This window comes from Bos javanicus, chromosome X (genome assembly GCF_032452875.1).
Source record: "Bos javanicus breed banteng chromosome X, ARS-OSU_banteng_1.0, whole genome shotgun sequence".
NCBI lineage: Eukaryota > Metazoa > Chordata > Mammalia > Artiodactyla > Bovidae > Bos > Bos javanicus.
In genome coordinates this window covers 89,185,171-89,200,841 of record NC_083897.1, presented here as the reverse complement: position 1 = coordinate 89,200,841, position 15,671 = coordinate 89,185,171, and the positions used below count along the sequence as shown (strand labels likewise).

The following is a 15,671-nucleotide window of genomic DNA, read 5'->3' as shown; positions in this document are numbered from 1 at the left end:
TTCCTTTCTTTTGGTTCCCTTTCTTTCTTTTCCTTCTTCTCTTCGTCCCTTCCCCTCCTTTTCTCTCCTTTATGTTCTTTTTGTCTCTTTAAAAGTGTAAAAACAGGTTGCAGTCTGGCTTTGGCCTGAAGGTCACGGTTTGTGGATCCCTGCTGTACAGTGTCAGTCTTCGGTTTCCTTTATCTGGCTGGGATTCTTTTACAGGATGAGTACAGAGGTTCCATGTTTCCTGAAGAGTGGTATTCCTTTTGTGTGAGGTGTGAGGATAGGGATTCATAGAAAAGGTCAGGTTATTTCTGGTGTTCTTGTATTGGGTCAAGCAAATGTTCCTGGACAGAATGGGGATAGGGATTCCTATAGTTTCTGTAGTGGTGTTCTTCTACGGAACTAGGCAGGGGTTTCTATACAGGAAATAACCAGTTGTTTCTAGGGAACTCCAGGCTACGCATTCCCATACAAATTCAGGATGAGGCTCCATAGACTGCATTATGACAGGTTCCTATAAAGAGGTGGTTGTGGTTGTTTAGTTGCAAAGTTGTGTCCAACTCTTGCAGCCCCATGGACTATAGCCCACCAGGCTCCTCTGTCCATGGGATTTCCCAGAAAAGAATACTGGAGTGGCTTGCCATTTCATTCTCCAGGGGATCTTCCCCTGCTGCTGCTGCTGCTGCTTAGTTGCTTCACTCGTGTCTGACTCTGTGTGACCATATGGACTGTAGCCCACCAGGCAACTCTGTCCGTGGAATTCTCCAGGCAAGAATACTGAAGTGGGTTGCCATGTCCTCCTCCAGGGGATCTTCCCAACCCAGGGATCGAACCCTGGTTTCCTGCATTCCAGGTGGATTCTTTACTGCTGAGCCACCAGGGAACCCCAGAAAGAGATTGCTGCTGCTGCTAAGTCGCCCCAATCATGTCCGACTCTGTGTGACCCCATAGACGGCAACCCACCAGGTCTCCCATCCCTGGGATTCTCCAGGCAAGAACACTGGAGTGGGTTGTCATTTCCTTTTCCAATGCATGAAAGTGAAAAGTGAAAGTGAAGTTGCTAGTTGTGTCTGACCCTTAGCGACGCCATGGACTACAGCCCACCAGGCTCCTCCATCCATGGGATTTTCCAGGCAAGAGTACTGGAGTGGGGGTGCCACTGCCTTCTCCTCAAAAAGAGATTATGTAGCCCAATTTAGGGTCAGCACAGGTGTTTCTGTAAAGGTTCAGAGCCGTGTTCATACAAATTTAGGATTAGGTGTTCATGTCCAGATTCAGTCTAGATTATTATTAATTGTGCTAAATTATGTTAGCTGCTGTAAAACCTAGAATCTCAGAGGCTTCACAGATGCATGTTTATTTCTTACTCATATAAAATCCATTGCCAATATTTATTACTGGTCATTCATGGACCCAGGCAACTTCCATTTTGCAGCTCTGCTCTCCTCTGAGCCCTTGGAGTCCTCACTATTCAGCTAGTAGATGGGGAAAGAGAGAGTCGAAGATTCTATGAGAGAATTTTATGGAAGAGGTCTGAAAGTGTAGTATGTCAATCTGCCCACATTCCATTGGTGAGAGCTCTGTCACATGCCCATATCTAATTATAAGGGAGGTGGGAAAAGTGGGTGAGCCTAGGAAGAAAAGGAACAGATTTCAGAACCTACACACAGGATTCTATAGACTCCACAGAGCTATGCTGTCCAATGTGGTAGTTCCTAGCCTCACACTGAGCCCATGAAATGTGACTAGTCCAACTTGAGACGTACTGTAAGTGTAGAATACACACTGAGTTTTGTTTTTTTTTTTTTTTTGAATTGGTATAAATAAATATATCAATAATATTTTTTGGGGAGTGAGCTGTGTCATGGGGGTATTAGTTCCCTGCTGCTACTGCTAAGTCACTTTAGTCGTGTCCGACTCTGTGTGATCCCATAGACGGCAGCCCACAGGCTCCCCTGTCCCTGGGATTCTCCAGGCAAGAACACTGGAGTGGGTTGCCATTTCCTTCTCCAATGCATGAAAGTGAAAAGTGAAAGTGAAGTCGCTCAGTTGTGTCCGACCCTCAGTGACCCCCTTGGACTGCAGCCTTCCAGGCTCCTCCGTCCATGGGATTTTCCAGGTGAGAGTACTGGAGTGGGGCGTCATTGCCTTCTCCGATTAATTCCCTGATCAGGGATCAAACCTGAGACCCATAATGTGGAGAAAGAGTTAGTCACTCAGTCGTGCCCGATTCTTTGCCATCCAATGTACTGCAGCCCACCAGGCCCCTCTGTCCATGGGATATTTCAGGAAAGGATACTGGAGTGGGTTACCATTTCCTTTGCCAGGGGATCATCCTGACCCAGGGATCGAACCTGGGTTTCCTGCGGTGCAGGCACATACTTTACCGACAAAACTATGGGGGAAGGCCCCCTATAGTGGAAGTGTGGAGTTCTAACCACTGGACCGCCAGGGAAGTCCCAGCAGTAACTTTTAAATTGATTAAAATAATTTTATTTATTCCTGACTGTGCTCAGTCTTCATTGCTGTGTGGGCATTCCTCTCATTGTGGAGAGCAGGAGTAACTCTAGTTGTGGTGCTTGGGCTTCTCATTGCAGTGGCTTCTCTTGTTGCAAAGCACAGGCTCTAGGGTGCATGGGCCCAGTAGTTATGGTTCCTGGGCTCTAGAGCACAGGCTTAATAGTTGTGGTGCTCGGGTTCAGTTGCTCCGCAGCATGTGGGATCGTCCTGGATCAGAGATTGAACCCATGTCTCCTGCATTGTCAGGTGGGTTCTTTACCACTGGGCCACCAGGGAAGCCACCATATCGATTACATATTGAAATGAAATACTGTTGGTCCTTGAACAAAATGGATTTCAATTTGTGGGTTCACTTGTATGCAACTTTTTTTTCAATACATATTACTGCTACATGATCTGAGGTTGGTCGAATCTGTAATTAGTCACTCAGTCTTGTGTGACTCTTTGCGAGTCTACAGATGTGAAACTGCTGATGTGGAGAAACAAAATATAGAGGACTGACTAATAAAGTTATACATGATTTTCACTGCTCGGAGGTGTCAGTGCCTCTCCCCCCCTGTTGTTAAAGTGTCAACTGTACTCAATTATAGTGGGTAAAGTATAAAATCTATCATTTAAATTAACATCACCTGTTTTTCTCTCTTTTTAATGCAGCTGCATGAAAATTTAAAATTACACATGTGACTAGAATTGTATTTCTTTTGGACAGCACTGCTATTAAGAATTCTCTTTAATGTATCAGGACAAGGGTGGAGGTGGAGGTTTCTCCACCTGTAGAGGTTTCTCTCGGAGAAGGCAATGGCACCCCACTCCAGTACTCTTGCCTGGAAAATCCCATGGTTGGAGGAGCCTGGTAGGCTGCAGTCCATGGGGTCGCTAAGAGTCAGACACGACTCAGTGACTTCACTTTCACTTTTCACTTTCATGCATTGGAGAAGGAAATGGCAACCCACTCCAGTGTTCTTGCCTGGAGAATCAGAGACGCAGATCGAGACTCTTTTAGGGGTTAGGCCAGGGTTTGTTTGTTTGCTTGCTTTTTTTCATTTTGTTGGGGGTATAGCCAATTAACAGACAATATTATGATAGTTTCAGGTGAACAGCAAAGGGACTCACCCATACATATACACGTATCCATTCTCCTCCCAACACCCCTCCCATCCAAGTTGCCATATGACACTGAACAGAATTCTCCGTGCTACAGTACGTCCTTGATGGTCATCCATTTTAAATGTAGCAGTGTGCATGGTAAGTCACTTCAATGTTGTCCGACTGTTTGCGACCAAGTGGACTGTTGCCCACCAGGCTCCACTGTCCATTGGATTTTGCAGGCAAGAATACTGGAGTGACTTGCCATTTTCTACTCCAGGAGGCCAGGGTTCTTGTACAGACTCAGGACAGGTGATCATGGTGATTCAGATTCTGGATTGTTTAACAAGGTCAGAGCAGAAGTTCCTGTGCAGGATAGATGTTTTTATACTGGTTCATTTCTTGGATGTCTCTCAAGTCAGAGGTTCCCTTTGAGTATGAGAGCAGGGTTTTCTGTACCAGCTCAGGACACAAGTTCCTGAAGGACTCAAGGTGGTCCCACACAGCATTAGGACAGAGATCCTGTGCAGAGGTAGGACATAGTCACCTTCACAGATTCAGGTGAGGGTTTCTTCTGTTGGGTCAGGACAGTGGCTCCTGTAAAGGGCAAAAGTGGGGCTTCTGGGACAAGGCCGGGGAAGGGGCTGTTGTAGAGTGTCACAGGGCTTCCTGTGCAGGGTCATGGGGGTGTTTCCATGGGGGAAGGTTAGGAGTTCCTGTAAAGGATCAGGTCAGAGTTTCCTATAAATGAGTCAAGTTAAGGATTTCTGTGGAGAGTCAGGATAAAGGTTTTCTGCTTAAAGTCTGGTTAGAAGTTCCAGGACAGTTATAGTCAAGGCCTCCTGTAAGAGAGTCGTGGCCCTGGTGCAAACATGGGGTGAGGAGGGGAAGCCCTGTACAGTGTCTGGGAGGGGGATCCTGTGCCAAGTGAGACCATAGGTGGCTGCATAGGATGAGATATGGGCTTAAAGTTGAGGGTTAGGACAGGTGTCCCTAACGCAGGGCTTCCTGTGTAAGCTCAAGAATGAAGTTCTTGTTGAGAGTTAGAGCATGAGTTCCTGCATGCTCTGCGTGGTGGGTTGTGAAATGAGGCTTGTTGTGCAGAGTGACGTCAGGAGTTGTTGTCCATCATGGAGGCAAGGGCTTCTAAACTCAGTCTGGATTTTCTGAACTCACTAGATTTTCTAGTGAGTGAGGTATTTTGAAAATGCTACCTGAAGGGCAGGGCTCCAGTACATTGTGAGGACAGAGGTATCCTGTCCAAGGGCAAGATAGGATTCCTATAAAGAGAGTGAGGCTTGGGAAGAGGGTCAGGACAGGCATTTCTGTTAGGGGTGGTACAGGGACTTTCTTTCAGTGGGAGTTCCAGATTGCCAGCAGGAGTAAGGCAGAGGTTCTTGTGCCATGGGAGGCCAGGGGTTCCTCCAGTGCAAGGTGAGGGCTCGTGTTCCTGTCCAGAATCAGGCTGGTTTTCCTGTTGATAATTAGAAAAAGGGATTCCCTTAGAGTCCCAGAACTAGGTTTCTGTACTGGGCTTGGGCAGCCATTCTTATACCAGGTGTAGACCCAGATTCCTGAGCAATGTGGGGCCAGGCACATTTCCACACAGGTTCTGAGAGGGGTTTCTGTTCAAGATGAAGACTAGGCCTCCTCTAGGCTGAGAGGGCTGGGGTCCTGTGGGGACAACCAGGCTTTTACAGGGCCAGGGCCCTTGTGGACAGTTCCTGTAAGGAGTGTGTGGACCACCATGATTCTCACATGGGCTAGTGTGGTGACTGCTCTGAAGGGATGCTGCTCTGTTCAGAACAGCTACTCACCCCTGCTGTGTTCAAGATATGTGGGCCCACAGTCCTCACCTTGGGGCTCCAGGGGAGAAGCTGTACAGAGAACCAGACCAATTAAGTGTGAGGTTTTTGGGCTCCAAAATCACTGCAGATGGTGATTGCAGCCATGAAATTAAAAGACGCTTACTTCTTGGAAGGAAAGTTATGACCAACCTAGATAGCATATTCAAAAGCAGAGACATTACTTTGCCAACAAAGGTCCATGTAGTCAAGGCTATGGTTTTTCCAGTAGTCATGTATGGATGTGAGAGTTGGACTGTGAAGAAAGCTAAGCACCGAAGAATTGATGCTTTTGAACTGTGGTGTTGGAGAAGACTCTTGAGAGTCCCTTGGACTGCAAGGAGGTCCAACCAGTTCATTCTAAAAGAGATCAGTCCTGGGTGTTCTTTGAAAGGACTGATGCTGAAGCTGAAACTCCAGTACTTTGGCCACCTCATGCGAAGAGTTGACTCACTGGAAAAGACTCTGATGCTGGGAGGGATTGGGGGCAGGAGGAGAAGGGGACGACAGAGGATGAGATGGCTGGATGGCATCACCGACTCGATGGACATGAGTTTGAGTGAACTCTGGGAGTTGGTGATGGACAGGGAGGCCTGGCATGCTGCGATTCATGGGGTGGCAGAGTCGGACATGACTGAGTGAGTGAACTGAACTGAAGACTCACTATGGTGAGGGGTCACCCATCTAAAATCCACTCCTTAAACTCAGTGTGGTCAGGGCGAGTTCTGACCCTAGCTTTTCATTAGTCAAATGAGCATGAATACAGTTTCCTCAGGTTTTTTTTTTTTTTCAGGTGTTCATGAACTAAGGCAGCTGAAGTCTCTCAGCTGTTGCTGACCCACAGTGAGCACTCAGTTAAAGGTGCTGCTTGCTGTTAGGAGCTGCTGGAAAGCCTCGGCCAGCTGTGGCAAGCCACTTAACCTGTCTGGTTTAGGATGTCACCTGACTGCTCCTGTGTAAGGGTTTGTTAAATGGAAGTACAGGTTCCACGTTCGGGGAAGCAGTTCACCCTGTTGAGTAGGTAGGTGTGTTGGGGCGGGAGCTAGTACTGTGGGGAGCTCCCCGACCTTCAGGGTCTAAATATCACTCCCAGAGGGCACTTTGTCTTCCTAATCTCCCCCGCTCATTCTCTACCATTTCCCACAGGGCTGCAGGCCTATCTGGGTTGAGAGAGGTAAGAGATAAGTGACAGAAAGGCCCATAGACAGCCTCACAGTCCTCCACTGGCCTTCTGACCTACTTGATGGCTACTATTCCCCCCCTTCCTCCCTTTCCTGTCCTCAGATGTCTGATGTCCCTTAGAATAGGGTTCCTAGCTTACACCAACTGAAACTGGTGGCTCAGAGGGTAAAGAATCTGCCTGCAATGCAGGACAGCCGGGTTCAACCCCTGGGTTGGGAAGATCCCCTGGAGAAAGAAATGGCAACCCACTCCAGTATTCTTTCCTGGAGAATTCCGTGGACAGAGGAGCCTGGCGGGCTACAGTCCATGGGGCCGCAAAGAGTCAGACACAGCTGAACAACTAACAAACATTGTCAACCACTCGGAGACACTGGGACATGGCCCACACCACATGATATGCTCACACACATACAGACTTGCACAGAAATACTGTTGTCACCAGACCCTCAAAGACATTCTAAGACTCAGACCCTCACGGTCCCACTGCTGTGCCTCACACACCATCATATAACAGTTCTTGTTCAATGTTCCAAAATGTGTATGGATCCACTTCTGTGCCCAGTGCACATGCCGTCGTGCTGTCTCAAAGATCACCCCACTGGTGCACAACCCCACACATTTACTCAGCACATGCTGCCGCTGACACACTTCCACATACTTCACACATTCACCCCTGCCCAGCCTTTCAGGGGAACCTGGAGTCACGCACGTCATGTCACACAGCCTCATCCCTATTGCCCGTTGCACACTGGCTCCCACCATGATGTGTCGGTGCACATGCTATCTCATTCCACCTGGACGCTGTCACACTTGGTTTCACATGTACCATTACAATTGTGAAACCCCATGTGCTATCTCCCATGGTCACACATGGCAGCTCACAGTGTCATGAAATAATCATGGACACAGATACATACACACACCCCAGTCCCACATAGACTCACACCTCCATTTTCAGGACTCTGGTGGTTTTATTTTACGGAAGCTTTGAAGGTCCAGCCCAAGGTTTTTCTGGGTCCCAGGAGGTTGGGTGGGACACACTGCTGGCTAGAAATGGGGAGGGAACACCAGACCCTGCCCTGAGGCCGTGCTCGGTACCCTCATGAGCTGAGTGGGGCCACCACAGTGGTGGTGGTGGTGGGAGGCACAGGGCCTGTGGGGAAGGAGCCTGTGGGTGAGCCCAACAGGGGTCCTGGAAATGGCATGATATGGCTAACAGGCCCTGACAGCACTACGGGCCCCAGGCCTTGGTAGACATGGGCAGTACCAGGTGGGCCCAATGTCAAGCCTGAGGTCACCTCCCCGCAATTCCCGCTACTGCTGCCCCCAGCCACCACCATGAAGCCGCCAGATGGTCCTTCTGCTGCTCCTGTAGCTCCTAGGCTGGATCCCCGTTTCTTTTTCCCTTTCCCAGATGCCTTGCGGTTTCGAGTCTGGATACCATCCTTCCTCATGGTCAGTGGTCGGTTCACCTGCCAAGAGGGAGGCCATGGCTGTTTCCCAGCTCCACATCTTTCTCTATGACTCCTCCAGGGATGACCAATTCACCCCACTTTTAAGAATAGAGAACTTATTCAAGGATTAGGGAATGTGCCCCTGATATGACAAGAATCCTGAAGTTTTCAGGCTGTGCGTTTGGGAAAGCCTCTCAGGTTAATGGGAGCTGCCCCTGGTCTAGGGCAGGGCAGGGGAGTGGAAATTAGCTGATGGCCTAGGGAGGAGGTGACAGGTGGGAATCAGGAGAGAGGGTGGAGGGGTGAGAGGGAATGGGGGGGTGGAGGAAGGGTGAAGGAGAAGGAAGGAAGAAAATAGCTAGTGGATAAAGGAAGGGGGAAGGGTGGAGGGGAAGGAAGGGAAATGGGAGGAAGGAGAGGAGGGAGGCTCCACGAGCCCCGGGTCACCTGGTGTAGTTTGTAGTAGAGGCCGCAGGCGTTGCACACAGGGTCCCCACTGGCGTTTCTCCGCCACAGTGTCGTGGTGGTTGTCTGGCAGTTGGTACACTGGGTCCCTGCCCTTTTGCTGACAATCTAGGGGAGAGAGCAAGTAAGTATGGACACACTGCTGGGTGGAGGACCAAAGAGGTGAGGGTCAGGTTGAGGGCAGGGTTTGCTTCAGGACGAGGGCTAGGGTTTCTGTGTGGGTGAGGACAGGGCCTCCCTGCCAGGATAGGCATTTGGGGTGTTTTATAGGGCACTACACAATTTGCATGTAACTTTGGCCATCCACTGAAATCATTATGGGAATTAGAAGTAATCATGATTCCCCCACATTCCAGCCAGTTCAACCAACACATCTGAGGAGGGTCTCAATCAATCCCTAGTGGTTCAAAGTGCCCCAAGGTGATCCCAGTGTGACACAAAGGAAGAAAAGTGCAGGGAGAGAATAGAATTCCTGCTGGCACCTATGTTGTTTGGTCAAGGATAAGAGATACTGTACACAGCTGGTTTCCTGGGTGGATGGGGAAGGAGCGGAACGTGTGGGTTCTTATAGATCATCAGGACTGGGATTTCTGTGAAGGTTGAGAACAGCAGGGATGGCAGGGCTTGGTGTTACCAGGCGCTTCTTGGGCCGGATGAGGGGCCTGTTCTGCCCATTCATCTTGTGATAGAGGCCACAGGCATTGCACAGGTAGTGGCCTGTCCTGTCCCGCCGCCACAGTGGTGTCGCCGTTGCTCCACAGTTCACGCATTCTCTGGCCTCTGGTGGAGTAGACAGAGGGGAAGAAGGAGTTAGTCTCAGACCAGCTCTCCCTTGGTCACCCCCACCAACCTCAACCTCCCAGTCCCTTTTTGAGAACCTCACCGCAGGGGGTTAGGGGCAGAGTTCCACGAAGCTTCAGGGAGGAATAAGGTGCTGGATTGAGGGGGCTCCCAGTGGGAGAAAAGTAGGTACTAGAAAAGTCAGGACCCCCGTAGGCACTGCTAGGGACTGGAATTGATGAAGGTGGTGCAGTCCCCAGTGTCAAGAGGTCTGGACTCATCCGCTCCGTCTTTAAGGTCTCCAGGAAGCTGCTTCCCCCTTTCCCATCCAGATCTTCTGAGGCCTGGGGAGAGGAGTCCTCACGGGTGGGGCACACAGTTGAGGCAGGGTAGAGCCCGGTCTTGCCATAGGCCCAGCTAGCATATGGTGAGCCCCCGGGGATCCCCTCCATACAGTTGATCAGTGGGTACACCTGAAAGACTATGGGGGTATGGTAAAGAAAGAGGAAAGAAGAGAAACAATCAGTCTAAATTCATCTTACTTTCAGGGTCTAATGATGCCCAAGAGCCCCAGTATGGTGACCAAGTTTCCGTGCTTTGAACTGGTGACCAGAAGAACTGCTGGCATTTGAGTGACTCCAGTGTTCTGAGCCCTAGTGGTTGCTCTGTCCCCTGACCTCCAACATTTCCAAATGAGCTTTGAGGATGACTTGTTGGGATTTGGAGCCCCATATATTACCTGGCAACTCCAGCCACTGTCTACTTCCATCATTGCTTCCCAGTATGGCTACCCCAAGAGGACAGGTTGGGGAGCAATGGCATTCCCAGTTCTGGACTTGACTAGGAGTCAGCACAGAGATGTGAAGCCTTATCCCATTTTCCAGAATTGACTCTTTGAAGGATTCTGGGTCTCCATGGCAACCTTGACAGCACAGAGCCAGTGCCAAGATAGCCACCCAAAGAAGTTACCTGGGGAGTGTCTGTAGGCCTCCGCATCCCTGTAGTAGGCCAGTGCGGCAGCTGCAGCCGTGGCGGTGCTGGCTGCAGTGGAGGAGGCTGCTGTATCCAAGCCCTCAGACCCGGGGGGAAAGAAGACCCCCGATTCTGGTGGTGAAGATACCAAGGCAGGGTCCATAAACTGGGGTAGGGGCTCGGAGGTCCCCAAGGCCCCGAGGCCAGGGAACTCCATGGGGCCTCTGGGGTTTGACCTGTGAGGACAGGAGGGGTCCTCAGACACAGAACCCCCCCTCCCCTCTCTTCCTCCCTTCTCCCTCCTCCCACTCCAATCCCTCAATCCTCTTACCCCGCTTTTCCACCTCCCTAGTACCCTCCTCTTGCCTCCTCTGTCCACCCTCATCTTCCCTTATCTTCCATTCAGTTCTCTTACTCCCTATCCTGCCCCTTTTCCCTTCTTCCTCTTATCTTTCCTCTCCTCCTTTTCTCTCCTCCACACCCCCCTTTTACTCCTCTTCTGTTTTGTCTCCTCTTCATTTTCTCTCCCCATCTCTTCTTTCTCCTCCTCTCCCCCTCTTCCTTCACTTTCTACTCTTCCTCCGCCTTCCTTCCTCCCTGCTCTCTTTTTCCCTTCTTCCTCTTCCTCTCCCTGTCCGTCTTTTCTCCCTGGTCCCCTATCTCTTCTCTCCTTCTGTCTCTTCCTCCTCTCCCTCCCCTTTTCTTAGCTTTCCCCCCTTCCCCATTCAACAACTGCTTCACTCCTCTTTCCTTCTCCTCCTTTGTCTTCCCCTCCCTTCTTTTGTCTTTATCATTCTCCTTTGCCTCCCTTTCTGCTCATCTCTTTCTCCTTCTCATTTTCTCCTCTCCTCCTCCTCCACTTTCTCTTCTCCCTCTACCTCCACCCCCTCACCCTTCTAGGAGTTTGTAGGTGGGGTGGGCTGAGCTGCAGAACCAGAGTCCCTTGAACTCCTTGGTCATTCCCCAGACCTTGGGGTTCAGCCTCCTGTCTCCCCAACTTCATCCCTATCTGTTGCATCTTGCCTTCTGACTTTCTCAGAAACCCCATGGTTTCCGGCTTGACTCTCCCCTCCTCCACCTCCGTTGGGTGTGCAGACAGAGGGCCCCCTCAGTTCCTCCCTGTTTCATGGGGGGGTCAGTACCCCCACTGCTTATCTCTGCCATCCCCGCCCAACTTTTGAAATCACCCCAAGGCCTGTGGCTTCCTCTGAGGAGGGGGACAGGTGGGAGGTGTTCCCTCAGCCTGTACCGTGCCCTCTGGAGAGGTCTGCCATAGTTCTGCTTTCCAGCTCCTTCAGTCCCCACCATCCCCAGGCCTTAGTTTCCCCGTCTGCTGGATAGAAGGTGGTGACAGGGGTCCTTGCCCCTTATTCTTCTCTGTGCGTATCTCTTGTCTTCTTGTGTCTCTTTTCCCCTACCCTGCTTCTTGTCAAGTCTGGCTCTCTGTATTTCCCTCCCATTTTCTATGCTCTCTCTGTGCTTTTATAAATGTCTGTTTTTCCTCCTTCCCTTGTCTGTCTTCCCATGTCTCTGATTCTCTTTCCATCTTTATCTCTCTTTTATCTCTTTCTTTGCTCTCTCTATATTTTTCTGTTTCTCTTTTTCCCTCTCCACTCATCTCTTTGAATGTCTGTATATCTCTCCCGCTCTGTCACTTTCTGCTTGTTTGTCTCTTCCTTCGTGTTTCTCTCTGGGTCCTCTGGCCTTATTTTAATGTCTTTCTCAATGTTCCCACACCCCTGATCATACCCTTCTGCACACAACCCTAGTTGAGGAGTCAGGAAACCTACCCCCTTACTTGACTTGCCCTGTGAATCTGAAGGCCTTGGTCTCCCTGTCTGTAGGGTGAAGTGACAGAGATAAAGAAGACCACCTTCCCCTGCCTAAGTGACCCATTGTATTGCCTACGTAGACAGGCTCACAGCTAGGCCCTGGGTTGGGGTTGTGCTGGGAAAGAGACAGGCCTGTCAGTGTACCCACCATCAACCTTCTCTAGGCCCTGGGGCACATTCTGTCTTCTCTGGGGACAGTGTCTTGCCTCCTCATCTCAACTCCATCTCTTTCCTGTCTGTCTCGCCATGATTCTATCTGTGAGTCTCTCTCTGCATTTCTGTCTCACTCTCCTTTTCTGCTCCTGAGTCTCTCCCTCTTTCCTGTCTCTCCGTCTCTCTTACTCTTCCTTTGAGTCTCTCTTTTTCTTCTTTCTCTTCATGTCTCTGTATTTTGCTCCTTTTCTCCCTCTCCATCTCTCTTTGTTTTTTTTTTCCTCCTTTTTCTCTGTCTCGATTTGTTTCTTATTCTTTTTGTCTCTGTTAACCACTGTTCTTTTATCCCCTCATTCTGTCCTCACAAGCACCCCCCCAGTCTCCTTCCAACCCCACTGCCCCGTCCCTACACCTTGTACCTTGGCAGGTCCAAGACTGTCCACCCCTCTGTGGCAGGGGCCCAACTCCCCGCCCCCCCCCCCCAGTTATCACTCTCTGGACAGAGATAAAGTTTATCTCGAGGCTGGGGGATATGAAAACTCCTTATCAGCTGCCCCACTAGAGTAAGTGCTGCCCCAACGGGTGGCAGGCAGCTGGCTGGCCCTCAGCTTTCCCTCAGTCCAGCCCCTCACCCCAGGTAACATCCCCACCCCAGCCCTCAAGGGAGGGTCCCTTGGGACTGAAGGGAGTACAGATGGGATCTGGGGGCAGATGAATCTTGGGAGAGTCTGAGATGGAGTTTGAGGATTAGATATGGGGTTAAGGAGTCAGGGGTTTGGGGAACAACTATGGAGTTTGGGGTAAACAAATGCGAGTTTAAGAAGCAGTGAAAGGTTTGCTTGAAAAGTCACATTTTGGGATCAGAAATAAGTTGGGAAGGCAGAAACAGGGTTGGGGATCAGAGGCAAAGTTTGAGAGAGAGAGAGAAAGTTGAGAAGTTGGAGCTATAGTTTAGGGCTCGGGGTGGATTCTGAGAGTCATGGAAAAGTGTGAGGGTCCAACGGTTTTGCTGGAGCAGAGATGGAGTTATGATAGGCAGGCAGAGGTGTGTCTGATGACTAGAGATGGCTTATGGGAGCACAGGAAGAGTTTGAGAATAGAGATACAATTGGAGTGAATAAAGATTGGGGGCCAGAGAGGGCACCTAGGGGGACAGAGAAATATTGGGAAGCTAAGATGGGGTTTAGAGAAGGCAGACAGGAGGATTCATGTGACAGAACAGATTGAAGGGGTGGACTTGGTGTTTGGAATGATGAAGACATTTTTGAGCATAGGCAAGGAGTTGAGAGAGAGAAATGGTTTTAGGGCATCAGAGAGAAGTCACAGGGAACAAGTATGGGATTTGAGAGGCAGCGATGGGTCAAGAGCATGGAGCTAGGGTTTGGCAATCCAGAGACAGGTTAGGGAGGTTAGAGAGAGAATTGGGGGCAGAGACAGGGGTGTTGTGGAGTAGGCAGGGGCTTCAGAGCAGAAATAGGTGTGTGTGGTGGGGGGCACAAAAGTGAGCCTTTGTGGTGAATTCAGGGACAAGTTTGGGTTAGTGAAAGTCATATTTGGGGCAGAGGTTAGGATTTGGTGGGATGAAAGCATATTTCGGGTCAGAGATGGAGTATGGTGGGCAGAGTTAAGGGAGCAGGAGAGCATAAATATCTTGGAAGCAGTGGATGGGAGTCAGGGCAGAGAGAATTGGGTTTAGGGGGCAGATTTGGGGTACAGATGGGGGTTAGAAAGATAGAGGTGGTCTGGAAGAGCTGTCAGGGGATTCAGGGGTGGTAGACACTTTGGGGACCAGTGGTGGGTTGGGGAGCCTAGAGCAGGCTTGGGGAGTAGCCTTGAAGTAAGGGGCAGCAGGCCCAGGGTCTGCCTTGCTGGGGGGCTCTTAGGGGGCTGAGACTGACCTGGGCTGGTTGGTGCGGAGGGTTCAGCTGCTTTGGGGATGTGACGAGCTCAATGTGATCCCGGGGGGTGTCCTGGCTGGCCTTGGCCTTTGAGGCTCCCTTCCTCCTTCCCTCCCTCCCTCCCCTCTCCCTCCTCCCTCCTCTCCAGGGAGTGGCTGATGCCCCAGTGGGTGGGGCAGGCCAGGGGAGGGGGCCGGCCCCCTACTGGTGGGGCACCTCTTGGGCAGTGGGGCCTTCTTCCACCCCACCTGCCCACCCTGTAGATTCTTGGACCCTGTTTGACTTGGGCTTCTGTGGGCTTCAGTGTCCAGTCAAACAAAAATGGGCTGAAAGCAATATAAAATAAAAATAGCAGATATGGTGTTATGACCCAGCTGGGCTTTTCAGTGAGTTTTACAAACATAAAGCCCCTACTGTGTGCTTAGCCAGGTGAGGGCTGGCCCCTTATGTATGTGTCTTCCTGGCCAAAGGGAGAGAAGGGCTGTGACTGTACCCATTTTGCAGGTGACAAGAATGAGGCTCAAAGAGGTTTGGTGGGAATTTGAATCAAGATGTTGGTGGGACATCTTCAGGACCCAGGCCCACCCCGGGGACCAGGCCAAGACTGGCGGGAAGCAGAGGCACATTCACTCAGCACCCCGCTGGGGCTTACGCCAGCTCTGGCCTGCCCTGGGGCAGTAGATAAGTCTTATCAGATGGAGGCCAGCGTGGCTGTTGGCTCCGCGGTGGTAACAGGCTGTCTTGGGCTGGGGGGGCGCGGAGCTGGGGGGGGCACCCAGGGACGGTGGCCTCAACTTCTTGCCCGCCATGCGGCTTTGGAGGCGGGAAACAGGTGGGACTAGGGGTTGGTTCCTCTGCAGGTCCTTGAGTAGGATAAGGTGGGGGAAAGGAAGGAGGGAGGGATAGAGAAGGGAGAGAGGTAGAGAGATGGGAATGACGAGATGCAGATAAATAGAGAAAGAGACAGAAAGAGACGTAGAGCTGGAAGGAGACAGAGAGGGCACAGAAAGGAAGGAGAGACAGAGGGTGAGGGATGCACAGAGAGGGCCAGAGACAGTGAAGGGCAGACAGAGGCTAAGAGAAAGGGAGACAGGCAGAGACGGACAGAAGGTGCAAGATAAAACCTGAAAGCGACAGAGGCCGAGGACACAGGTGGAGAAGCTGAGAAGGGAGACAAAGATGATACAGAGAAGGGGAGGACAGAGACACAGATTCAGCGACAGAGAGTTTGAGAGGAAGTCATGAGACCCCAGGTAGCAGCCTGGCATATGCCCTGGGTAGGTGGTGCCAGGGTGGGTGGGAGGGGAGGGGGTGTGGACTGATGTGAACCCATGTGGCCTGTGGCCTGAGAGGGACCTCCAGAGAGCCACTGGGCCCCTGTGCCACCTTCTTGTCCTGTTCTCCTTTCCCCAGATAGTAACAACGGTGACAACAACTACTGTCTTGTTGCTGACACAGACCAGTGTCCTATTCTGAGTGCCCCATGTAAAATCACTGAAT

General features: G+C 50.9%; 1 protein-coding gene across 2 annotated transcripts; it reads right to left on the bottom strand.

The window, feature by feature from the left end:
• Positions 1 to 7,591: 7,591 nt before the first annotated feature.
• Positions 7,592 to 14,290, bottom strand: GATA1 (GATA binding protein 1). 2 transcript variants are annotated; one of them, XM_061410014.1, is made up of 6 exons: positions 14,172 to 14,290; positions 10,286 to 10,524; positions 9,420 to 9,797; positions 9,171 to 9,316; positions 8,519 to 8,644; positions 7,592 to 8,089 (listed from the first exon to the last, which is right to left on the bottom strand). In XM_061410014.1, the coding sequence occupies exons 2-6, from the start codon at positions 10,503 to 10,505 to the stop codon at positions 7,718 to 7,720; spliced, it is 1,242 nt and encodes a 413-aa protein (XP_061265998.1). In that variant the 5' UTR covers positions 10,506 to 10,524; positions 14,172 to 14,290; the 3' UTR covers positions 7,592 to 7,717. The 2 variants fall into 2 exon arrangements, with proteins under 2 accessions (XP_061265998.1, XP_061265997.1); XM_061410013.1 differs by lacking the exon at positions 14,172 to 14,290 and having other exon boundaries at positions 10,286 to 12,657.
• Positions 14,291 to 15,671: the final 1,381 nt, after the last annotated feature.